General features: G+C 42.9%; 1 protein-coding gene across 2 annotated transcripts in view; it reads right to left on the minus strand.

Moving 5' to 3' along the window:
• Positions 1-27,744, minus strand: part of CRIM1 (cysteine rich transmembrane BMP regulator 1) — a 509,439-nt gene that overhangs the window by 233,344 nt on the left and 248,351 nt on the right. For both annotated transcript variants that reach the window (XM_019527120.1, XM_019527119.1), the window contains 2 exons: positions 23,222-23,404; positions 16,082-16,279 (listed from right to left, as the gene is read on the minus strand). In XM_019527120.1, coding sequence (XP_019382665.1) covers positions 16,082-16,279; positions 23,222-23,404 — 381 coding nt within the window. The remainder of the gene's footprint in view (positions 1-16,081; positions 16,280-23,221; positions 23,405-27,744) is intronic.

Below are 27,744 nucleotides of genomic sequence, written 5' to 3' on the forward strand. Positions count from 1 at the left end.
GCGAGGGGCTGGGATGAACTCCAGCAGGGGCCCCAGCCAGAGAAACCAACATAAAGGGGAACTCTCATGTACATGGGAGTGAGAATCTCTCTGAGGCTGAGACTCCTCTTCTCTGCCTTTCTTTGTTCCCTATTTGCTCTCCTAGGTTTTGCATGGGATAATACTGTGGGGGTACTAATCTCTGGAGCAGACCACCAGGATTAGAGCCTGGTAAAGTGTGGGTCAGGATTTGGACCCTGGTTCCTGTTGTGGCCGTAGCCGTTCTTGTATTTTAGCCTAGCTGAGTAGTTGAGCCTAGCTGCAGTTTATGCCTAGGACAAAGATAGGTCTGGATCCCCTCCTTTTGAGTTCTTTTGCAGTTTTTTCCCCAGCTGGAGCTGTGGGATTTGGGACTAGGAATTTTGGGGTGTGGTCACCCCCCAAAGCCACCACATGGACGTGCAGATCACCACTCTACATCTTCCAGGGAGTAACAAGGAGCCCTTGCACCGCAGAAAAAACAGTGTTCACTAGCAGCTCCCCGAGAGGCAAAAAAACCCAAGGAGCAGCTTATAGGACTCTTCTACTGAGTAGCAGGTATAGGGGCACAGGCCCCCCAGAAGTAATTCTTGGATGTGTTCCCATGTCTCACATGACTTAGGTGAGCCTGGGCATGAGTGGAGTCTCCCCAAAATGGGGTGCAAACTAGAGACTACTTTGTAGTCCATCATGTTTTAAATTGTATTTGGTGTTTTCCTTTGTGTTCCTTGCCTTTGTTTTCTGTAATAAATCTGTCCTGTGTGTTTACACTGCTTGCAAAGAGGTTTTTTTTCGTTTATTCAGGTCACCCCAGCCAAATTTAGTGATCCCAGATTTCTGGGTGGGGGCTTGAGCCACAGTGAAAACTTACTGGGTACTCCAAAATTTAAACCTGACCCTTATTGCTGCCAACCAGTGCCCAGCAGAAGGGTTACACAGACATGAGTGGGGCGCAGCATTATATAGCTGCAGAAGCTTTATGTGGCTCACTTAAGGCAAGCTGGGAGCTGTAAGCAGCTGAACAAAGTTTGGAGCAGCAACTGAAAAGCCTTAGAGAACTTTTGCAAGCTGCACCAGAGCTAAGAGGACTGATGATAGTACCAATGTAAAACCCTGTGCCTTGTCCTGAAAAAGTCTAGTCAGGTGACTAGAAGGTGGGGAGTGAAGGAAGGAGATGGAAATTATGAGCCCAGCTCCTTGAATGGGGACTCACTCTGGCACAGGTCACAGTGGGGAAAGAAACTACGTAAAGTGTTGCAAAGCCTGACCCTTACAGCCTGTGGGGAGAATTTCCTGGAGAAAGGGGGAGAGATGGTATAGTGAGTAGCCCAGAGGGAGCTGAAGCTCAGCACTGTTAGCAGCCAGTGAATAAGCAGAGTAGTAACCAGGACAGTGAAGAGCCTTGAGAAAGGCAGCCCCCGGGTTACAGACAGAAGGGGGAAGAGCCTCAGGAAAAGTGACCCCAGTTTAGGTTGATGGTTTTGTTTGCTGTTTAGCTGCAAGGCATGAGGCACTGGGAGGCCTTTACTAGTGCCCAGTGAAGGGATGCTGGAGTGGTTATAACCATTAAGGGGCACCTAGCAAAGGGTGCTGGGGTTTCTTATGCTGAACTGGTGCCCCCCTCCCCACATGGACACTGAATAGTGGATATAAGGCCCTATGGACTAAAGTGGCTTGCAGGAGGCCCTGTGGAATAAATTGGTCTGAGAGAGGTAGATTAGGAATAGACACACCCTGCTCCACAATGGACCTGGGCCAGACAAAAGTGGCCCAATGATGAGCATGGCAAAGTGAGGTATCCTGAGGGCAGCCTCCTAAACTCAAGGATGCATATAAAAAACCTCTTTAGAACTGACTTTTTACCCATATCTGACCCCATTCTATATATATGGAATAATTTGAATAATGCCCCCCAAAAAGTATATGGTATGGTTGGTCAAAGGATGATGCCAGTTGAACCAATTAACTGACCTAACTGCCCAACTGGCATTCAAAATGTGTCATGTATATTTTGGTGAGGCCCCCTTAGTATATGTAAACAGTTTTATTTAACAAGCTGGATGATCAATTTGGATAGCTTCTGCTTAGCAGTCTGCATTTCTCAAGCTGTAAACTAGAAAGTTGGGGAATTACCATTTCTATTTGTGTCCTTGTATCTAAAATAATCTTAATTGTGTTGACTACACTTAAACCTTGACTTTTCTTTATCATGAAAGATATTATCACACCTGCACGTGCACCTCGGAGCAGACAACGGGAGGCTGCGCTACCCCAGGGCCAGGCCCTATCCCTACTGTCCGCTCTGAGGTGCCCGCGCAGTCACCACCAACATAGAACTGATGCCGGGGCTGTGGAGCCTGGCACAGCTGTTTGCAACCTGCCCATTGCTTGCTGCAGCTGCCCAGAGCCCAGGCTGGCTATAATCAGTTGTGCTGAGCTCCGGAGCCCCACCATCATCTCTGTGCCAGCAGTGGGGGAGAGGCTGGGGTTGCACTGCCTCAGGCCACTCCCACCACCCGCTCCAAGGTGTGCGTGCACACAGTGGTACAGAGATGATGCCGGATCCTGGCGCAGCTGTTTGCAGCCTGCCTTCTGCAGCAGCCTAGAGCCCAGGCTGGCTACAAGCAGCTGCTCTGGGCTCCAGTGCCTAGTCATCAGCTCTGTGCCAGCACCAGGGGAGAGGCCAGGGTTGTGCTGCCTCAGGCCCCCCACACCGTTTGCTCCAAGGTGCACGTTTGCAACCTCCTGGCTGCAGCCAGTCCCAGCTTTGGGTAGCTGCTGCCAACTACGGAGCCCGGGCTGCTTGCAGCAGGGTTACAGCTGAACCCGCCTGATTTCCACCCACTCCCAGCCCAGCACTGGCCCAGCACCCCCTACTGGGATGAGGCTGGTGCTGCCCCTTGCCAGGAGTGTGGCACCTTTGCGGGCTTAGCTGTGTGAAGCGGGTGGGTGGTTGGGCTGATGGGCAGGCTTCGGGCCGAGGCCTTGGCTGGCCGCACTGCAGCCCATGCGCTGTCTCCCCAGGGAAGCACAGGGGCCCCAGCAGGCCCAGCACATTGTTGAGTCAAATTCTGCCTGGTGGCCCAGCAGCCTGGCTCTATACACCCATGCCTCTGGTTCTGTGCGTCTGTGAGTGCACATGTGTCTGGTTCTGGATGTGTGTGTTCATGTGTGTGTTCTGGTTTGCTGTGTTTGTGCACATGTGGCTCTGTGTGCGCATGCACGGTTCTCTGTGTGTGTGTCTATGTGCCTGGCCCTCTATCTGCTCTTTCTCTCTCTCCCCTTTTTTCTTTTTCTTTCTCTTTCTCTCTCTCTCCTCTTTCTCTTATTTCTCTTTTTTCCCGTCCCTCTTTCACTGCAACACGCTTAACAAAAAAAGGACACAACAACAAAGGCAAATTTATGATTATTAAATATACTAATATGCAGCGCATCCTGCCATGTACCATGTTCCCACCCCCCTTTTGTTTTTCTGGCATGCTGGCACTCTGGCACCTTCCAAGGTAGACATTGTGTTTTTTTTGGCACTCCAGCCAAAAAACGTTGCCTAACCCTATACTAGTCAGAACATCTCTCTTCCAATGTAAGTCAAGCTTTACTTCAGAAGACCTTTTCATATTTAAAGTATTTAACACTTCTACTGTCCCAAATATCTAACAAAGAGACATGATGTATTAAGGACATTGTGACCAAATCAAACTTATTCTACTGCATTTTATGGTCTCAACCGGAGAACACTTCTGCTTTCTGCTCTGAGAACAAGTTCTTTTAGGGTTTCAGTGAATTCTGAACCATCTGGACACAAATTCCAGAGATTACACTATCTCAGACATATTAACAGCTGTCAGAAAACTAAGACATGAAGAGAAAAACATTTAAGTTTCTCACACAGTGATTTAACCACAGAGCCATTACAGAGCTGTGCTGCATCTTGTCCCCTGACTCCAAGTAAAACTGCCAGAATTGCCATGCTCAGCTTTACTAAAAATGTTCCAAAAAAGGAATCTGAATGTCAAACAGTGACTTGAAACCAGAAAATGAGATTATAGTTGTCCAATAATCTGCTGATTATATGTTGAAGTAGGTACTGTATACCTGGGAAAATGTAATACAAATTAAAGCAATATAGTCAATTTCTTATAGCCCACATGGAAAATGTCTCTCAAGGTAGGAACTGAATGAGAAGAAAATAGTGATCTTAAGTTCAATTCAAAAAGGGTACCAATTCACTGGGTGAAGAGTGGAAAAAAAATGAAGGAATATCTGTGGGGGAAAGATAAAATGGGTTATCAAGGCAGCATCAATGGATGAATGGAGAAGTAACAATATATTACTCATGCTTAGTATAGTGCAATCTCCAAAAAAATGTGAGACACACAAAATTTGTCAAATATTTATTAAAAAATCATTGTGGTCTGAAAGTTGCAGGCTCAAATACATGAGTAGTCCTTAGCGAACCTATGTCAGATGTTTCTTACAAGCTTCTTTCAAATGCACAGAATAACGCTGACAACAACAATTCCCTCCTGCAGTCTACTGCCCCTTAGTTGTGATATCTGCAGAGTCCTCACAGGTCAAATTTAACACTACTTATCCCTGATCTTCAACAGATTTAATTTATGAATCAAATATCTTGGATGTAGGCATTATGGTAATCTACTCATTATATTGAATTCAAATACCTTCTGGTCCCCAATTCCCATATTTTCCATGGTTCTGCAATTAATTCTGAATTACTTTACCTCTTACTGAAGTTTCTGTAAGATTTCTGGAATCTTATTATGCAACTTACTAACCCCTTAATGATCAGGGATTTGGCTTTAAATACTATTCAGTAAATAAGTACAGTATGCCCTTGATTATCCAATCCCTTTTTTGAAAAGCACCTGCTGAAAAGTTATTTGTTCAGATCAGTGAAATAGTTACAAATTGCTATATCAAACTAAAATATATGTATACAGTTCTTTTCTATAAAATGCTGCACATAACACCAAGTTACAAATTACATAAAACTTAAACTAACAAGCTAAATACCTCTCTCTCTTCTTAAATCAAGCAGAAAGAAGACCAGAGTGGCTTTAAAGACTAAATAATTCAGAAAGGCATAAGCTTTTGTAGGTGACAGCCTACTTCTTTAGATGCTATAAACAGACTTGCAGAAAGGAGTACTATGTAGAAAGAAAAAGTTATTTAACTACAAAGGATAGGGAAAGGGGAGGAATGGCTAGGGGGAGGGGGCGCTGCTTGAACACCTTGGACACATCATAGAAAAACAGAAAAGTAGGGATTGTCACAAGTCATCTAGTCCAGCCCCCCACTAGAGGCAAAATCATTTCCTTCAACTCTCCTCATATGACTCGTCTTCCAAACCCATTATCAGTTTTGTTGCTCACCTCTGAACCCTCTCTAAATTTAAATTGTCCTTTTTAAAATGTGGAGCCCAGAACTGAACAAAATAACCAGAATGAGGCCTAACCAGTGCTGAGTAGAGAGGCACAATCACCTCCTATGCCTTTCAGCTGATGCTTCTATTGAAGCAGGTGAAAGCTGCATTCACCTTTGCACAGCTGCATCACAAAACAGACTTATATTGAGTCTGCAATCCCCCAAGACTCCTAGATCATTTTCCATAGTGCTGCCACTCAGTTAGAAGTCACCCATTTTTACTTGTGTTTTTGTTGTTCTTCTTGTGATATAGCACCTTGCATCTGTCAATACTAAACTTCATCCAATTAATTCCAGCCCAGCTTTCTGATCTGTCAAAATTCTTCTCAGCTGTACTCCTGGCCTACAACATGTTTTCAGTCCTTCCCAGTTTTGTATTGTCTGCAAATTTGCTTAGAAGAATTGCAGCTTCTAAATCATTAATAAACACATTGAACAGTAGTGGTCCCAGGACAGATCTTGTTGAGATTCCATCTGAATCTCCTACCATTCTAATATGTATCCATTTAAAATTACCCTTCGCTTGCAGCTATCAAGTCAGCTGTCTATCCACCTTACAGTAGTTTTGTTTAGCTCACATTTCTCCACTTTGTTTATGAGAAGGTCATATGGGACTTTGAAGTTTATTCGGACCCATCAAAAGCTCTCTGCCTGTTTCATTTGCTATCTCATCCCTTAGTTTGTCCCCTTCCTTATCCAAGTAATCCTAATCCTTCTGAAGTGTGGTTGCAGCCGACTTTTTTTTTTGTGAAGAATGAGGCCACGTAGCTCTGCCTTCTTTGCATCTTCTGGTAAGAGTTTGCCCTAGCTAGCAGACCCACTGCTTCCTTGGTCTTTCTTTTCTGGCCAACATGTGTATAGCACCTCTTCTTGTCTCTACCTTCCTTGCCAAGTGCAGCTTGGGTTTTTTTTGTTTGTTGTTGCTGTTTTAACTTTTGCATTCATTGCTGTCCCTGCAAGTTCTTGCTATTTCCTGCTATGCTTCCTTGGTAACCTGTCCATTTTTCTTATATGATTTCCCTTTGTTTGAGGCACCCAAAAAGCTACTTGTGCAGCTACGTTGGTTTCTCAATTATTTCTGTGCTTTCATCATGTTGAAACAACTTCTTGTTGGGCTTCCAATACTGCACCCTTTAGAAGTTTCCAGCCCTCCTGGGTGCCTTTATCCATTAGTCAGTCTTTCCATGACACCATACCTATTACTTTCTTGAGTCAGATGAAATCTGCCTTTTTGAAATCTAGTAACTTAGTTTTGCTGACCTCCTGTTTTCCCCATCCCAGGACTGTTAATTTTATCACATGACAGAGTTCTCTATCACCTTTACATCCTCCACTAATTCTTCCCTATTGGTCAGCACAAGATCTAAGACAGATGATCCCCTAGTTATTTCCTCTACCTTCTGGAACATCTTAAATCACCTCCAACCCCTCCTAGAAAATGACAACCATCTCATGGTAGCCTTAGGGGGACAAGCCTAACCTGACTTACAGGCAGCCTCCCCTCTCCTTCCCACAACCTTTAAAGGACATCTCTCAAGTAACTGACTACCTAACTCCTAATCTTACCAAGCCACAAAGCCTTGCTACAGACCCAGACACCAGGGATAGAAACAGACCTTCAAAAAGCCTGAGCCTGAATTGATTCAAACTTTGCAGGTTAGTTTAACCTGGTGAAGCTAAACCAGTTTGTAACTGGACAGACATCCACTGTGGATTGAAAAAATGCTGGCACATGCCTGCAGTGGCTCAGGCTAGATGCCGGGGGGCGCTAGAGCAGCCCTCCCTTCCCTTCCTGAGTGCAGAACTGAGGGGTCATAGTCAGGACCCAGCAGGACACTGTAATTAAGGAGGGGTCCCCCCTCTTCTGACCAGCCAATAGGGAATTGATAAGAGTGTTTATCATCCCATTAAGAAAACAACAGAGGGACATTACCAGCTACTTACTGATTTTGCCTTTGTCCCCAGAGCTGCTGCCAGAGAGCAGGGGGGAGGGGCCAGCTCTGCTGTAGAACAGAGAGCCCCACCCAGCCCAGAGAGCATGCTGGGATGCTGAGGGAGTCTGATTTAACTTAAAATAGCAAGGGGTCTGGGGCTGACATTGCATAAACTGGTTTGACCCAAATCAATTAAGTTTTGATACTACATTCAACCAGGTTTATCTCAAACCGGTTTCAGCCATTTTCAAACCTGTTTATGTGCACTGAACATCTGTTCTGTTACAGGTTTAAATCAGTTTCTAATCACTTAAGCCAGTTTATGGGTAATGTCTGTCCTTAGCCCAGCTATGCTCCCATGTGAACACAGACCACATCATCACCAAACCAAACAACATGAGTTAAAGGAGGCTAGACAGCCATCTAGCTGGGGTCATTTGACCCCAGCATCCTTTCCTGCCCATGGCAGGGGGGCAGACTAGATGATCTGCTTAGGTCCCTTCCAACCCTACCAACTACAAAACTATAATATCCAGGGTTTATTCACCTGCTCCTCTAGCAATCATGATGGACTATAGGTTTTATTGTAATATGTCTTTGTTAACTGTGTTCCTGTTATTCTAATATTGTATGACTCAGGTTCTCTCATCAGCCTTTGTACTGAGAATGAAGGGTTAAGTGACAGGACTAGTTACCTGCAGGATGAGACAAGACGGACCTATAGCATCAACAGAGTCTTAAACAACTTTGCTGACACATCAAGAAAAGGATGCCTGACAACCAGGTGGTGTCCAGAGGACAGTTTTTATGATAAACATGACAATGAGCTGACAATGGGTTGTCAGCTTCTTGGAAGAGATTCTGCAGACTGAAATGAGCAAAGTGCTATGGGGATTTGGGGATCAGCTGTGTATCTTCAGCGGCATGCCAAAGGCTACATGGGCTGGACCAGATATAGAGGGACTGCTTAACCCCTTTGGAGAGAGAGGGAGCAGAGAACCTCTGGCAGAATGGCCTTTGCCCCAGTCAATACCTTTACTGAACAGACTGTCTTGCTTTACTGCTTGACATACTAAATTGTACTGGTTCTCCCCAGTAGATGAAGTTCTTGTCTCAGGAGCTGAACTGGATGCTTCTTCCTCAAGTCAGGACCATGGAGAACCAGGGAGGGTGAAGGACTGAAAGGCCAGGATCCACAGTTAGGAGTCAGTGCTCTCCCCCCTGCTCAAGCAGCCATTTCAGGGGAATTCTCAGAGATCAGACAAGGCGAGGGTCATTGCAATAAACAACCCCTTGCGGGGGACATCCATGGCATATGTACCATCACATACTTCAAGTGCCCCTCTGCCGTCTACACTGGGAAGATGGGATGACCCCTATGTAAAGAATTAATGGATGCCGATTTAACATCAGCTCTACAAAAACAAACAAGCCTGTGGCAGAACACTTTACCCTCCCCTGGCCATTCCATTACTGACCTCAGAGTAGCTGCTTTTAAACAAAACTTTAGAAACTAACTTGAGCAGAGAATTACAGAACAAGAAATTATCCACACACTGGGTTAGGTTAAGAATGGCCTCAACAGAGTCCCTGGATTATCATCTCATTACCAGGACTAGTTTTACAACCTGTATATCCCTCAATGGCTTTACTGCTTTGTTTATCCCTTCTGATCACTTCGACTTATCTTTGCCACCCTCCTTTTCCCTAACCTTTTTATTTCAATTACTTTATTCCTTTTTATTTAGTACCCCTGCTGTCTGTAAGTCTGTTTATGGCATTTAACAAAAGCAAGCTGTCACCAAAGAAAGCTTATGCTTTTCTGAGTTAGTCTGTAAGGTGCCACCTGGCCCTGCCTTCTGCCAAATTTAGGAGTAGAAGGCAGTACTATATTAAATAATTCTTTAAAAAAAACCAGAAGAATATTTATAATTTGGTTAAAAAAAATTTCCTATTCACATAACCAAGAATGTACTGTAACTGTAGAATGGTACCCTCTAACTTAGACTAGCTCCAGAAATTCTTCATTATTACACTCCTTCAAATTAGGTTGTCAGTAACAGATGCCAACTGTTAAGGGTTTAGCATACAGCATATTAGATAAATGGAATGGAAGTCACAGATGCAGAAACTGCATTACTGGGATTATTAGTTTTGAAAAAAGGTAATTAAAAGGCTGCATGAATCAAATTTGTGAACTAGGTTATGCTGTCATAAAAAAGATCAAATTTGATGACTTCTTGATACTACTGAGCAGATAAGAACAAGAATATTCAGATAAAAAATCAAGAGGTATATAGAAAAAAATAAAGAAGGTATCAGCAGAAAGCACTACCACAGGAGTTTAGGAGTAGACTCATTTAATATCAGGGACAAATAGCAAAGGGTATATTGATGAAAGTGATAAAGGTACTTGGCTTGGAAGTACTATGGGTCCTCATCTGCAGGCCAATGAGGTCAATAAGAGTCAGTCTATTAACTTCATGGTCAAAGGATCTAAATATAAGGATAACCAAGCTAGCCTAGAAGCAGCATAGCCACATTAGTGCATTACTTCACCCAAAGCTAATTACAGAAGCAGAGTATGTTAGCCTGGGTGATCCACTAGGCTCTAGTACTTGCAGTATCCAAGCTACCTTATTTAGAGTTAGCTTGGATATCTGTGCACAGCAGTACATTTTGGTATGGAGGAATCCTCTGTGGGATAAAGGGTAGACACTCTAATTGCTCAGCATGCAAAATACATAAGCATTGGAATAGACTAACTAGATTTTTGCAAAAAAAAAATTCTTTAATTGCAAGCTTTCAGGAACAAACAACCTTCATCAGGTATTGGAGAAAAGATTGTAAAAGTTCTCCTGGGTAAAAATAAAAGTTCATATTTTATAGGATTTCACAGAGGCGTCAATAGATGGAATACTCCTCTGAGCAGGCATTTCTTAGCTGGTAAGGTGTCTCTGAGCTCTGTTGTGAGGCTCTGTGATGATGCAAATTACCTTGAACAAAGGTAGGAGCAGCATCTCAGGTTTCAGGTGGTCAAAGATGCTTCCTCCTTGTGAAATTATTAAGATTTTATTTTTTTTTAAATTGGCTAAAATTCAATATCATCCACGTGTCAGGTTATCCAGGTTGTAGACGTATTGGTCTAGAGGAAAAAGTAATCAGGACTCGTAGTAGAAGTGATAACTTTTATTACAACAATTAGATTTTTGCAAAAAAAAATTATTTAATTGCAAGCTTTCAGGCACAAACACCCTTCATCAGGCATCGGAGACACCTCACCAGCTAAGAAATGCCTGCCTAGAGGAGTTTTCCATTTATGGACTCCTCTGTGAAATCCTATGAAATATGAAGTTTTATTTTTACCCAGGAGACCTTTTACAATCTTTTCTCTGATGCCCGATGAATGGTGTTTGTGCCTGAAAGCTTGCAATTAAATAAATTATTTTGCAAAAAATCTAATTGGTCTAATAAAAGATATTACCTCTATTATGAGTCCTGATTGCTTTTTCCTCTGGACCAATATGGTTACAACCTGGATACCTAAGGATTGGACTGAATCTTACAAGGTGGCTTGTAATAATTTATAATGGAAAAAGGAACTGAGAAGGTCAAACGACAGTCTTTCAAATAGTCAAACATCAAACCATTTAGGACTTCATAGGTTAGAAACATCACTTTAAAATCTTAACTGAAAAGTCATCACCCCTCCATCTGACTATCTCTTGAATACTCCAGCACCAACATTTCCTTTTTAGACATGATGGTCACTATCCAGAATGGTAAAATACAGACCACGATATACAAGAAACCCACAGACCAACATACATATTTGTACAGAATCATCAATTACCCTAAACACACCAAGAAAGCTGTGATATACAGCCAAGCCCTCAGAAACAGCTTTCACTTGACATAGACACTCCTCCAGAGAGATAGATCATACTTTCGAAAGAGCTATCCAGATACCATGTGAAGAACTGCTGCAGTACAGAAAGAAAACCCCCATGAGTCACACACCACTGGTTATGACATATCACACCCCACCCCTCGAACCTATACAGAAAATCCTCAAACAATTGCAACCCATACTAGAAAAAGACCCAATTCTTAAAGAGAGCTTCCCAGAACCATCCATCCTAGCCTTAAAACAAGCACCCAACCTAGCTAACCTCATCACCAGAAACAAACTTCCTACGGCCCCAAGCACACCAAATGGATCCATGACAAGCAACATAAAACATCTCCACCACCAATAACTACATCCCACAACAGAACCGTCAGCATTCCTGGATCTTACAGCTCCACCTCCAGAAATGTAATATCTCATCCAATGAACAAAATGCCTGATGGAAAATACATAGGAGACACCAAACAACAACTGTGCACAAGAATGAATGTGCACCGGAAATCTATAGAAGACAAGAATACCCGATCACCTGTGGGGGCATGTTTCTCACAAGAAAACCACTCTCTCTCCAATCTCTCAGTTCTAATCCTCAAAGGGAATTTACAAAACACCTTTCAGAGATGAGTCTATGAACTTCACTGCAGCAACCTCCTGGCTACAAAATATATGGACTAAATATAGACATTGGATTTATGACACAGTATAACCTGCCTATCCAACTCCCCAGGTACCGCTCCACTATTTACCAGCTACATTCATTCCCTCTCTCCCCCACCAGCCTGTCTCTCGCCCACTGGCTCTTCAGTGCATGTCTTCACTGACTGGCTTTCTTGCATGCATACCATCCTCTGGGTTCTTTACCATTCATTCCATCAAGGAAGAGCACACATCAACTGGAGACGCTTCCTCAGCCTGATGAAGGGTATTTATATCGGAAAGCTTGCAAAGAATTTTTCCAACTATCTGAGTTGGTCTAATAAAAGATATCAGATTTACCCAAAGAACCTTGTCTAACTGAAAAGTCAGCATGCAGATCATGGAGCACAGGTATTAAGTGTTCACAGCAAGATACTGACTCAGCAAGTGAACTGACTCCATGCCAGCACATGTAAACAATGGTGTACTGAACATGAAACCTCTAAAAATGTATATATTCCAATAATAACATTAATACCATGGCACAATTTAGGCCTGGGAAAATACATATGAAAGGACTCAGCATACGTAGACTGCAGCTAAATGTTGTATGCCTCACTAAAATGATATTTATTCATGAATGAAAATGCAGATTTCCTATCTTCACATGAGTATCTGCAGAGTATTGGACACATGGTCCATTCCTTCTAGCTATGAAGACTGCCCTTTTCACTGACTTTATAGAAGATAAATGGCAGCCTAACCATTAACAAGCCCCAAGAGATTTTTGAAACAAGAGTCCCACCCATGAGCTAGAGACACATGAACCAGAAGGAATATCCTGGGACTGCTAAATGAGTAAAGTCTACTCTGTGGTACTCAGCAAGCCATGCACTGTTCAGAAAAAAGTTTCCTTTAGCGGAGACATCAACACAAGGCAACTGCAACAAGTTCTACTTGAGGTAAATTTAAACCCTTCAATAAATTTGAGTATGTTGTGATGAGTATGGACTGTTACTTAAGAGCATGAAAGAGGTAAGACTGAAACCACAACTCAAAAGTCTTGGTAGAACTCACACATGGCATTAATAGATGACTATTAATAGCAGAAGAGTTGTGTGTGTTCAAAAGCTTCTGTTCTCAATAGAAGCCACTGAACTTTGAGAACATTCTTGTCAAGTATTTCAGCAATTCAGAAGTCAGTGTAACAACCTGAGAAGACTGAAGGTGTCGTCTTGGCATGCTGAGGAGCAGTGTAGTGATAGTCAAACTAGCTTTGAACAAAGCACAAGAAGCAGTCTACCTTGGTAGCATGGCATGACACACCAGGTAATTTGTTTGGCACATGATTGGGTTGATTCAGAAAGACCTGGAGATGTCTACACTGTTGATGGCACAAGGGATTTCACACTGGATTAGGCTGATGTAGAGGGACCAAAGGGGGGAGGGGGAGCAATCACCAATAACTTAATATTGAGAAGAACATGTGAGCCAAGCCTGTCAGAATATTAACAGTTAAAAAGGAAATGAGGGATAGAAAAGGCCATTCATCCCCTTTTGTATCCTTTGAATACTCCACAAGGGGAAAGACACAGACAAGTGACCACAATAGATACTGCTCTTCATAATATTCCACAGTTCAATGCCAGTAAGTACTAATTTGACAATAGGTGCAGAGGCCACCTGAAGAGGGCAAAATTTTGGAACACATTATCATTCCCATCAGCCATACAGTTCTTGCTTTCTTACTCCCTGTAATATGACCTGGCCCCCAGGGGCAATTGTCAGGTCCCCTGGTAGCCATGCAGCTCCTGCCCCATTCCAGCTCCCTGGGTACTCTCACTTTTCCCTGGCCTGTCACACCTTGATGTAATTAGTTGATCTGTGAAGAGGAAGGCTGCCCTAGGGTCCCTGAGTGAGCTCTTGTCTGTCCTTTGGCCAGCCCAATCCTCGAGCACTAAGTGAGCCCTCCTAGCCTGTCTCTGCCCCCTAGACACCTGTTGCCTTGGGGCTGTTCATGGCTTCCTTCTGCCTCTACACCTATGCCCATGCCTCGCAGATATTACTGATTAATCACTCATGTCAGGCCTCCTTAGGCCTCTCCACCTTTGTTGGGGTCTCAGCCTTCCCAGCCTCTAGCTTTCCCTTCCCATTAGCTGGGCCTGTCAGCCTAAGCCCACTGTACCAGTGATGAATTCCAGCCCGTCTTGCCCTCTCGGGCCCATTTCTATCAGCTTTCTTAGTGCAAGCTTTAACCTTCTAGACTTTTACCTGACTATTGCTTGAGCCTTGCCCCTGGAAGGGCTCAAAACTGCATGTTTTGCAGCTGAGCATTTTGGGCCTTGAACACCAAAGTTGCCTCCTCATTACCCTGTCTAGACATATCCAGTCCACTAGTGTAATAAATAGAACAAAACATAAGCCCATTGGCTGCAACTAAAACTATCTCCACACTGGATCCAAACAAACACCAGCTCCCTGGCTGTACAAAACTCTCCCCCCCACCACTGGGTCATACTTCCCTGTAAGCTCTAAGTGCCTTGCTTCCAGTTCCCAGGGCAGCTCAGGTATCAGCAAGTCACTCCTCTGCAGTCATCCTGTTCAGATGCTCTTCCCCCTGCTGCCTGCAGGGTCAGATTGCCTGCTCTGATCCAGGCCCTGGGCTTATATGCTTCCTAAACTGTACCTCTTCCAGTCAGGTGGCTCCCCAGCCACCTGCAGCTCATTCTGCTGCAGCTTTCTCTTAAAATAATAGGAGCTCTCTGGCTCCCTATTGCACTCCTCCACAAAATTCACAAGACAAGGATACTGCTATTCACAAATACAAATAAGAAATAACACTTCCAATTGACTGTCATGGTTTGGAGTTTTACCCAATTACACACTGAATAATCTGCTTATAAAATCCATACACTCTAAAAATATACTCCTAACATCTTATTGTTCATGCAGTGCAACTATGATGTAAAACTGCAACCCTGACAATACAGACATCTTCCATTTTCTACTTTTGGCAAATGAGTTTATGTTTCTACTGTTGCCTCAGTGCCTTCTGATTATAAAAGCATTGTTAAATCTGTCATAGTGCTAATTTAAAAAAACTCAGCCAATTATGTAGAATGTATGTGTTAAATTTCTGTATTTCTGTAAGAAAATTAAAAATAGCGCTTCCAGCTGGAAAACAATGCAGCTTACTATTTCAGCTAGAGTATAAATCTATATTAAAAATGATTTGAGAACTCAACAGACAAAATTTCTTTGATGAAACTTCTTCCTAGTGTGATAATGAACTATTTTTAATCTCACTTTTAAATTGAATATAAGGTTATTAATTTTATAATTGATAGAACAGATAAAAACTTCTAGTTTTGTTATAAAATATTGCTCTGCTTCTTCAGGCTCCATAACATGTTAGAAGTGGAAGCATTTGGTTTCTTTTCCTGTCCTTTTACTGAGGAGATGTTAATTAGGAGAAGGCTTAGCAGCTCCAAGTGTTGGATCAGCAAAGAGCACTCCTTTAGTCAATATGAATCTCATCTAGCACCCTGCACAGTGCCAGGCTGAGCAGAGACACAAAGTTCCACAAAGCCACAAACAGAGGGGAAAATCCAAATCTACCAGATGGCAAAAAGCTAATTATAGACATATCAAGCTCATGCTTAAGGTTAGCCCTTGACTTGTTTAATAAAACCAGCATATTACTGAACCTCTCAAGTCTAACCAGTTCTTTCTTATGCTGTTGCAAATATTGGTCCCAGTTCAGGCATGCAAGAGTGTCCTAGAGAAATATACAAGGGTGGATGTTTGAAAAGTTTCTTTTTGTTACTTAAGGCCTGATTCATAACAGGTTGGCTCAAATTAAACACTTCCTTTGACATTAATGAGATCTGTATTAATCCCTTGATACATTCAACTACCTAAGTGAAAGAGGCAAAGCAGTCTAAAGTGAGGAACCCCAGTTTAGCATACAATTTTTATTAATGAATTAGTATATTTTCATAAACATACATTCACAGCAGTGAAACCAGGTCAACAATGTGTACATAACATCTCAAACTATCAAATCTCATTTAAACAACCAATACAAATTTTAGCTAACATACTGGAACAAACAGCATTAGAAATATACAGGTCTTACCTTCACATACTGGGCAGCATTCCCCAGGCACTTTAACAGGATTCAGGCAGCTCTGACCACAAGCTGTTGCCACACAGTGAGGGTCCCCATTGATGCACTGGCAGAATGTACAATCATCTTCTCTCCAGCGATCTCCATGTGCTTGAATCTGTCCATTGGCATAGCAGCCAGCAGGGTTACTAACTGGATAAACTGGATCTAAAATAAGATAAATTACAGTAAAAAGAAATGTCATTTTCTTGTTATTTATAGAAGTTATTGATGAATATCACCAATTAATGATGATCTTTTAAGGTAGACAAAAAGCAACAGGAAATTAAAACACCATCAAATGCACCATCTAATGTTAAGAGCTTCACATTATAATCATACAGTTCTAATACTGCATGGCTAATAAGTCAAAAAAGTCAAAGTTTGATGTTGATGTGTGAGGTCAGAAACATTAATTCACCCACGTTGACTATTCTGCATGTTTTATGATGTATATTTTTCAATTCCATGTTAAATATACAATTTTAATAAACAAAAGGTGGAAGGGAAAATATTACACATACCTGGCTAACGTAGTAGAGATACTGGAACCTGAACATATACTTTTTCTAGTTACATACTTTAGTAGTCCATACTTAATATTGCATGAAAATATCTTTTCCGTTTATTTTTGGGGGTATTTTAAAAGAAAGTAAAGAAAAAAGAAAAAAACACAGTGATCTCTCTCAATGAGCTATTGGTACAGTACTTGTTAATATTACAGCCAGTCATTGGTGAGAATCAAGAGACTGTATCTTTTTTATTATTTGCATTCAGGCTGAGGCCTTCCTCCTTTCAAGTGTTGATATTGCCACATAGATTTATGCTTTTGTCATTTTTAGACATTCTGCATAATAAAGCCACTTGAACATTTAATTATAGAAAACAGCACCTTGATTAGGAAGGGTGTTCATGACAGGAATCAAATTAATTAGACATGCATGTAAGTTGACAGTACTGCATTGTAATGTGGTACTTTAAAGCTATAACACTTTACACAGGTGGGGCCATAGTTATTTCAGAGACCATTTCTATTCCACACAATACGGTGACAGGTTAGATATAACAGGACAAAATGTGTTTCTCTCAGTTGCATGAGTTCTAATCTAGGCAATTTTTTTTTCATATTAGCTATCAAAAATGTTTAAAGGCATAAATTAAAAAATGAAAAGTAATTCTAGTATCACTTCAAAACAAACAATAACTCAAACTAGCATTACATAAGAGACCTACTTAATAATTAACAATGGAAACAAATAAGAGAAGCAAACTCCAAAAATGTGCAGACACACTTTCCTATATCCTCAGGTCAAATTCAAGCTCAGTTATGTTTCGAGCACTTGTAGAGAAAATAATTCTGTCTCCAGGAAGAAGGGAGGAAAAACAGAGACAGACCATTAACGAGACAGCTGGGATATTTCAGAAAGTTCCATCATGCACCCTTGAAAAAAATGCCAACAGGTACATCTGGAAAACTGTTATGCTGCCTTTCCCTTGGGAGCCCTGCACTGGCCACGCACCCCCTGTCCACCCAGCAGCAGTGAGGGAGGTGAGTTGTGCCTCCTGCTGCCAGGCAGGAAGGGGATGCATGGCTGATGTGGGGCTCTCAGGGCAAAGGCATCAGAGTGGAGCGTCTTGAGCCCACAGAAGCCAGGCTGCATCTGCCCTCACCCCGCTCAGCTCTGCCCCACTTAAAAGCATCCCTGGGTTTAAAAACGGTGGCAGCAGCACTTGAAATAGAGCTCAAGCTTTGACACGTTTTGGTTTAAGCACCCCTGCCACCATTTTTAAGTGCCAGGATGCTGATACATGCGATGCCAGAGGCTGCTGGATTGTGAAAAAAAAAGTTTATTTATGTCAGTACATTTTGAAATACTGACAAACTTTTTTTTTTTTAATTTTGGCGTGCTCCAGTAGCCTCTGGTGTCACATGTAACCAAACTGGTTATTGGGTCAGTATTGGCCGATATGGCTGGTTAATATAATATAACTGGTTATTGGTATCGGCCACGAAAATCTTTACTGGTGCACCCCTAAATATTTTATAACTATACCAAAACTTAACCATTTGGACTGAAATTGTATGCCTCTAGCTTTTTCCACAGGTTCCTTCTAAATTTTCAGTAAAACTAGTTAATAATTTTCTAAACTCTTGTTAAGGAAAAGCAAGTAATTTTGCTAATGTTAAAAAGAAATTTGATATGTAAGAAGTTTTTGGTTCTTAACATCACAATATCAATTTTCTTTAAATTTTGTTTTTGTTTGCAATTATTTGTCTTGTTCCAAACCAAATCAGGATAGATTTACCACAAAATGAAAGTCAGGTATCTTACCACTAAACTCTGTTGACCATTATGTGAGATGACAAGGATCACACCAAGAAGCTTTCCAAGCTCACATCCCATATAATATCCATTTAAAATGTAGACCCTTCACCTAGATCAGTGATCTCCAACCTTTCTAAGTTGGAAATCACTTTTGGACTTTAAAAGGAACCCAAGATCTACCCTGTGCCGTAGCTGCCACTGCAGGGAAGTCTAGATGGAGAGAGGGGAGATCAAGGCAGAAGGTGAAAAAATTATTTGGGGGCACACCCCCCAGCAGATAAGTCTGTGGGGTGAGTGGGGGGAAGTGAGAAGGCCATGGGGTAGGGCAAGGCAAATCAATGCCCCAGCCCTAGCCCCACTCTGTCTCTCCCCTCTGGGAGGGAGGGAGTAAGGGCTGGAGCAGGGGCAGGCCTTAAACAGCTGGGGTGGGGCGAGGCAGAGCCCTGAGTAGATTGTCTAGGGGCGGGGGGGCACTCACCCTGGGAGGGAATGGGGGGCACGTGCCCCCAGAATTGCATGGGGTTGGACAGGGTGGGGCAGGCTGCAGCTGCCGGCTGGGGCTGGGCTGTACCTGGTGGAGGATGCAGCAGTGCTGCCACCACCCGAAAATTTGCTGTAGCCCCCCCAGAACCCTCCCAGTGACACTGCCACCGGGCCCAATCTCAGTGTGGCCACAGCCTCTGCCGTGATCAGCCTAGTGCTCCCTCACAGCCCCAGCCCATCAGCCTGCCCTCCCCCTGCACAGATCCAGGGCACATGGCCCCTTTGCCCTCAGGAGGTGGGGAGGGGCTGGGGCTGGAGCTGGGAACAGGTACTGGGCTGATCGCAGCAGAGGCTGCAGCTGTCCTGAGACTGGGCCTGGTAGAGGCATTATAGCCCCGCTCCCAGCGCTGCCACCCAGCCCAAGTGGAGCGCAGCCATATCCTCTGCCAGGAACAGCCCAGGCCCAGCCAACAACTGCAGCCCACGCTGCCTCACCTTGCCCCGTGCAATTCCAGATGCATACACCCCCTGTGCCTTCCCAGGGTTAGTGCTCCCCCTCAATCCCCCTGAATGAGCTACTTGGGGCTCTGTCCTGCCCTGCCCCTGTTGCCCAGCCCTTGCTGCAGCCCATGTCCCTCCCTGACCCCTGCTGCAACCACCCGTGCTGCTCTGTGTTTGAGGGGGGACATGCATCCCCTGATCTGCATGCATTGGAGGCAACTCCCACTGTGGGCTGGGCTTTGCACCCAAAGCCTTACTACAGCTGGCTGGGGAATGACATCACTCACCTAGCTGCTTCTGCACTTCATCCCTCACTGTGGGGCCTTGGTCTGGCCCCCGTCCCTTCCCTCCCCCACCAACTGACCTGCTGGGCTGGCAGGGGGGGGATGCGCAGGCATGCACTCAGCCCTCCCACCCCAGACCAACTACAAGAGGCGCCGGGATCAACCTGTTGATCCCAATCAACTGGTTGGTGACCACTGACCTAGATAAATACAGAGGCTGCTCCTTCAGTCACAATGCACACTTCCAAGTGCTCACTAATCTGCATGCAAGCCTTACACACTAAAAAAAAAATTGGAGAAATTACTGCACTCCTTGGTGCTAGAAAGAATTACCATATTTATCCAAATTGAAGAAAACTCTGAATTTAAGACTCAAACCCAATTATTAGATTCTATATATAGAAAATAATACATTTGTTATAATTTTCCATATGTAGAATCTAATTATTGCAGGGTCATCTTAAATCCATCCCATCACTATTGTGATGGGGAAAGCAGCAGCAGTGGGGCAGGCAACCTGCCCCAACACCACTTGTCCCCCCCACCCTGTGCCTGCTCCCTCTGCCAACTGTTCCCCCGGCCACCAATTGCCTTTCTGTGGTACCTGACCCTCTCCCCCACCACCCTGAAGCCTGCCCTCCACAGTCACTTGTTCTCCCCCTTCCACCACTACCACTTACACTACATAGTGGCTCTTGCTCTACCTCAGGGCATGCAGCACACGGTGCCTCTAGCTCTGGTGTGGCAGCAACAGCGATGGCAGCTCCAGCTCTGGCCCTGAATCTCCTCCATGCTCCCTCCACCCTGCACTGAATGGTCTCCCCTGCACCATCCCTGCCCCTGCACTGCATGGTTTCCTCTGAGCTCTCCCTCCTTACCATGCGCTATCCCTTTCACCCCATGCTCCCCCTGGGCCAGACCTCATGATCTTCCTCACCCCAAACCATGAAATCTCTTCCCTCCTTCCTTCACTGTGCCATCACTGCCTGGCCAGGGCTGAAGACAGATCTGGGGCCAGAGTGAGAGCAGCTACCTGCCCTGGGTATACTTGAATTGAAGATGAGGTTTATTTTTCTCCATGATGAATGGGCGGGGAGAGGGGGGCAGAAATCTCATCTTGGATTCTTTTGAGAGCTCCTGCAACAGTGGTAGGTATGTTTAATATTTTAAAAAGAACAAGAATTCCTAAACTACACCATGCAAATAATCAGGAAAACATAAGCAAAGAAAGATAAGTTACCGTCCAATAAAGAAAATATTTAACAAAACATGAGGAAGTCCATCCTCTGGATAGACGAAGCAGGGGAAAAAAAAAGGAGAGAAGAAAAAATAAACAATGACAACACTTGTGGGTGAATCACTGGATTTGTGTATTCCTAGTTTTCTCCTAAACATGTATTTTGGAAGCCCAAGAACACACACACACACACACACACACGTGTGTATACATATAATGCAAATACTCATGTACATATTTGATGCAAATTACTTGGACAGATAAACTTCTATATATATCATCTAGATAGAATTTGACTTAGAATGGAGAGGTTTATATCATATTTTCTTACTTTTTTATGCTGAAGGAGGAACATTATACTACCTTACAGGAAACCCACAATTGGATTTCACCTGAAAGACCACAGTTGAGTAAAAAAAGACTGACCATACAAACTGAGAAGTATTTTGCTTGATAATTTAACAAAAATCTGTATAACAGACTTCCCCGATGAAGATATTTGGGAAGCCATACTAAAAAGCAGGTATCCAACAAGGAGGCCATAACATCATGACTGACATATAAAGCCAACGCCTAATAGCTAAACAGCCAAGAAAAAATTAAATAGCAGCTGAGACTAACCTAGACCTAAAGGAAACTGTTCTGCTGGACAACTGTCAAATCATTATCCACTGTATCCTGTCTACCAAGAACTATGACAGGAGACTTCCACTTCTATTCTCATACATCTCAGACATTCCCTCCCAAGATACAGGGGAGAATGAAAACAAATCTGCCTGACAGTCCTATTCCTAGAGTCTCAGATGAGGAAGAGAAAAGGCTAATTTTTAAAAACAGCTCCAACAATATGTGACAATTTGCCAGAACAATTTCCTGACAAATTTTACTTTACCAAGTTTTCAGGAAATAATAGAGACAAGGGGCCAAGTTCTCTGGTGCTGTGTTTTGCCCGAAAAGAATTTTCCCTGAGTATGTGTCATTTAGTACTCGCAGTACTCAGTACTATGTGTATCAGTGCACAATACACAATGCTCAGATAGAGAGGTTACCATAACATTAACAAAATATGTGAATTCTACTTCCATATATATTTATACTTATTGGCCTAAAAGACAGGTAGTCACCAGTGAAGCAAAAAAAACAAGTGATCTAAAGAAATTATTCATTTGAGTAAGAAATGCATGCTCAGGTAACTAAGGGATGCAGGACTGGGACCACAGTAAACCTGCATCACAATAAGCTAAATATTTCTGAGTAACAGTAGCAGTAACATTTTCTTTTTCTAGCTCCTTTGGAGGATTTCAGTGCACTTCAGAATCTTTACTAAAATTTTCCTCATACCACTACTGTGAGAAAGAAAACATAACAATGATTTTTTAAAAAAGTGAAGAAGTTCAATTAGAAAAGATGATATTGAAGGGACTTGTCCAGTATATCACATGAGAATTTCTCAGCAGATTGGAGATTAGAATCCAAGTCATTTGATTTTCAGTCGCATATATGCATATTAATTTATTAACAAACATAAACAGCAATGGCTTTAGTCTAGGGTTGCCAAACTGGCCCCAGTCCTTGGGGCAGATTTGGACTGATAGGTTCTCTGTGAGCTGGATCTAGATGTGGCGGTGGGGCAAGCAGCAATAGTGGGGGTCATTTCAGCCACCGCTCACCCTTCACTGCTGACATGTATGTCCAATAGGGCTCCATGCCCCACTTGCTCCAACCCCTCTACAAGCTCCACAGGCTATACAACATGGTTCTATGGACCACTTCTGGCCCATGGGCCATAAGCTTGACATCCCTAAGGACCTTAGCAGAACCAGACCAGTATACTGAACTGAGACCTAGTGACCAACTAAACGTCAAATAGTGAAGCTGGACAACTCAGGTCAATACCTCCAAAAATGTAAGGCTAAAGATACATAGTTGGAATAACCCTCCTTAGCCAGCACTTCAAGCTCTCTTTCCTGCAAACTGAACCCATTCATTTCAGTTTTGCGTATCATGTAAGGGGGGAAAGGAGAAGGCAGCTCCAGCCACTGGGTATGGAAGTTATCCTTGTAAACCGGGGTTTTCTAGCAAAGGATGCATCATATGTTTCCTGATACAACTAAGAAGTCGTCATTGTGACACCTTCTGTAAAATCCCCTTTTTAAACCTAAGCCCAAGATGATGGAGACTTCCAGAGAAACAAAACAATACCGACTCAGATCTCCACACCACTTAAAAAGCAAATAAAAAGAGTAGCTATAATAAGTGAATGTGATTGAGAAATTACCTTCACAGACTGGACAGCATTCTCCTTCTGGCACATAATATCTGTCACAGTGCAGCTCACCACACTGTGCTGAGAAACAAATGGATACGCCACCCTGACATCGACAAAAACGACAAGCATCCATTCGAAACATGTCTCCATCGTAGTATTCCACGCCATTAAATATGCAAGTTGGCTTGACTTCTGAAAGAAGCAGACAGAAAAAACGCCCCCACATTTTGTGCTTTTAAATAATTCAAAATGTTAGTCACAGACAAATTCTTAGTTATATCCGCCCCCAGTAATAAACCCAAAACAATCCATCAGAGAAGGGGTGTGCACCTGTTTGCCAGCACGAGGGCATGCCCTCAGTGACAAAGAGGGAGATAATAAGGTCTATGGACTCAGTCTACTCCACCCTGACCTTCCTGCTCTGAGTGTCAGGGTTGGTGGGTAGAGATTAAAATAAGAAAACTTAGGTCAGTATGGGGCTAACAGAACTCAAACAGATTTCTTCACAGTAAGAAATCTGCCCCCAAGTCAGTGGCATTGCTTCAGGCAGAAGCAGGGGTAGGTGGGCAGGCACCAGTGTGCTGTCCCACACTGCACTGCTCCACCTCCCTGGCAGACTGTACCTCGCACTCCTGCATTTCTGGGATGCTCATTTTTATTCTCAGCAGCTAGCTAGGACCAGCTTCTGAAATCTGGGATTGTCCAGGTTAAACTGGGGAACATATGGTCACCCTGTACATGCATATATATTTTTTTTTTATAGGAAAAAAATTACAATAAAATAACAGCCAGTCAAAGTTTCTGAAATGTTAACAATTTTTTTAAAATAACCACTTGAATTCCAATTACCCAAACACAAAATAAACCAGAAATGCTACCTCACTTAGCTTTGCCCCCAACAGAATCCCCAATACATCCCACCCCACTATTAACCATAATACAAATCTTTATAAAAAAGAAGAGTGAACTTTAAGGTTAAAAATATCATGCTATTAGTGACAAAAAGGGATATAAGGACAGTGGTGAGCTTTGCAGTTTTCTAAAGCATGGTCTTTTAAATGTAGAGAATATTCAAGGGCCTGTTTCTTCATTAGAAAGTCAGTCAAATTCTAGTCAGGAAGTGTTCTCAGGGTAATTCAGGTACACTTCTATCAATAAAATTCTGCATTGCTATAACTCAAATGTTGACTGTGAAATTAAATTTATTTATTACCTCTCCAATGGCATTAATTAGCTATTTCTAACCTTGGCTGGTTACAAGCTAGTAAAACCTAAAAATCAAAACACACAATCCATTGCTTTTTCTATTTTAGATAACATTTAGGGATTTCTAAAATTTCTTGGTAGCAATCTTCCTTTCCATAAGAAGCTTGGGCACAACTGGATACTCAACACTACAGCAGCCTAAAGTTTCAGTTGAATGGATATTTTAAAAAGCCAGAAACATTTTAAAAAAACCTCACAATTTCTAAGAGATGCCTTTGGTCAAATACCGATCTAACATAATATGATTACTGTATGTTTACTACATGATTGGGATAAAGATGGTAGTGATATTCATTTGATATGATCTGATAACTTGTGAATAAAATCATGATCCCTAAGTCTTGCTAATAAAATTGTGACAGGAGGGCACACTTGGGGCCAGGTCTCATGCCAGCCCAGCTCCCTGCCTCTATGGGGCAGTCTGCCCTGTCTCGCCTGCCACGACTTTGCTGTTTCCATAAATGGGTGGTAAATGCGGGACGCTGCCCATTATATGCCCTGATGCCAGGAGGCACTATCTGCAGCTCCAAACCTCCCCTACAGCCCATGCCTCTCAGATGGCATCCATGGTGTCATTATGCTGCCGGCCCAGAGCCAGACTAAGCTTAGCCCTCACTGTCAGGCCTCTTTCATACACACATTCACTCTGCCCTCCTCTCACTAGGGCCTCTCACACTCCACCCAGTCTCACAGGGTCTTTTTCTTGCATCAACAACTTGTTCCACCCTGCTCCCTCTAGGAGCGGCTCCCATAGGCCATAGGCTTTATCCGGATCATGCCTTGGGTGGCAGATGTACAGTCTCTTGGGCCTCTGCTGTGACCCTCACTTAGGTTGTGGCCACCCAAGTTCCTGACCTGGGCCAAGCTCACCCTGGCCCCTCCCGGGGCAGCTTTACATAACCTATACAAACACACACTGGGCCCCAGACCCACGTATTGGGTTCCCCCTTTCTGGGGCTCCACACTTCCCTCAACTTGCTCTGCAGGGGGTTGGCCCTGTGCTGCCCTTCAGGCTGTTCAACATCCCCTCTGGGCTGCCCTTCAGGATGACTCTGAGCCCTACTCAACCCTCTTCCAGGCCCTTACTACTAACCCCTCTCTGGGGTTGGGGTTCTGGGGTTTCCCTTCTCTGTGAAGGCTCAGGTGGCCATAGACATGCCTGGCCCTGCCTGGGTCTTATACCCTCTTTGGGCTCAGATGGCTGTAGCCATGCCTGCCCCCCTTGTACCTACACTGTTGTGGAGGCTATGGGTTAAGGCTCCCCGACCTGTCTTTCACTGGGATGGTAACTGGCCTGGCATTTCCTGGGGACTCCTGTGCCACCAGGAGCCCCACCAGGCCACCCATCCCCAGCAGGGTGCAGTTTTAGGTCATGCACAGGACCAAAAGCCTCCTAGCCATCCCCATAAGCTCTTGCCCTTACCTACTAGATGTTTCATACAGCCTTGCAGCCAGGTGATGTTTCTGCTTGCCTGCCAGCAGCAGGCTGCTGTGTTTATATAGGCAGCCAGTATTTTAAAACAGCTGCTGCAATCAAGCACCTGCTGACTCCTTGACTCAGACCTTATAGTGGCAGGATCTGCAAGTGCACTGCCACAAAAATAAAAATATCACCTAAATTACCATGTTATATAAGACAGTTATAGTAAAACTTCATGAGAATTTTAAGGTTAAAAAAATTACGACTGTTGCATGATTTTTTTTTACATGCAGTTCCAGGACCTAAGTTACAATTAAGTCTATAGTAAAACACAAAGATCCTCCAGGCAGAAATTGGTACTGCCTTAGTTTCCACTGAAGAAGTATGGAGTTTTAGATTGTCAAACAAGTACAAAGCCTTGGGTCATTCGAGATTTCTGACCACTTCTGGGCACACACAGGTAGACACATGCAGACAAAATTTCTTCTATCTACCTCTCTCTAGAAGGATGCATTCCATCTTGTCAAACCTGAATCTAGAAAGTATTAATACCTTCACAGCCTGTTGTCCTGTTTTAACTCAACATGCATAAAGAATGAACACTCCAACCAGAAACAAATTAAATTAGTAAGAAAATGGCAGCCCATCTCTTCAGTTCTACCAACCATGACTGCATCATTCCATACTTTGCTTGTTACATTGTACCAGCATAACAGGCACAGAAAAAGGTTTAGTTTCAGTCTTCATAGACTTCTATGCAATTGGCTTATATTTTTCCAAATAATGGGTATCTTCAGAGTAACGATGTCCTGCAACCACTAAATTAAATTGTTAAGAAATATATCAGCCTCAAAGGTGAAATTTCTGATAACAGAAGTCAGGGTTTTTGCCAACAATAAGATCTAGCCTATGGATGTCATCACAGATTAGATAAAGACTGAAAATCTTATTATTTTCAAAAGAATATAAAATTCACTTCTTAATTTTGGCTTTCCTAGAACTACAACCAAAAACAGAAAAGAAAAAAGGAGGCAGAAATAAAAAGAAGAATGGTGACAAAGAGAAGTAGTAAGAGGAAAAAATGTAAAAGTCTTATACATGTTAATTCAAATGCTACGTAGGGAACAGAGAAGGACATTAGATCACTTGCCTCTTGTAATTTTAATTATGTCCTGAGAAATGGTTAAATTCCACAGCAAATTGGTCTTCATAAGAATTTACAGAGAGAAGATATTTTTATGCATACTATATAGACTTTATGTCACAATTCAATACGATTATTACAACCCCCTTTCAGTTGAGGTCAATACTGGTGTTTTAATACTCAATTCCAAACCTTGTATACCCAATAAGTTAGTTAACATTTTTAAGTGGTGATAACCCACAATGCCTTTCTACTTCAATAAGAGATGCACATGTTCAGAAGTTCTGTACAAGTCAGGCTGCTCACCTGTAGGTGCCTAATGTTACTCACATGAGATTAAAAATACTGACCCTTTTAAAAATGAAAGATTTTGTTGACTACTAGAAGAAACTTTTCTGGCTGTGTTCTTATCACTTAGAATGACTACAAAATGTTGAAGATGAAATTCATTCTCACTGAGCTGTTCCAATGTTTAATTTTTATAGGTCTGTTTCTCTGTCTTTTAAGGCATGTTATTAAAAAAATCATGAAAAGGGGAGAGAGTGAAAGAGGAAATGCCAGAAGTGCTATTGTGTCCAGGAAACCGGCTATGACCTCATTAGAAAACTATTCGCATAAACAAACACTTGAGAAATATTACAACTGTATGTAGTCTGAGCTGTTAGTTTAAAAACAGTTTCTTAAAAAGGAAAAAGTGCTAAT

This window comes from Gavialis gangeticus, unplaced genomic scaffold (genome assembly GCF_001723915.1).
Source record: "Gavialis gangeticus isolate Ggan-Ray unplaced genomic scaffold, GavGan_comp1, whole genome shotgun sequence".
NCBI classification, from domain to species: domain Eukaryota; kingdom Metazoa; phylum Chordata; order Crocodylia; family Gavialidae; genus Gavialis; species Gavialis gangeticus.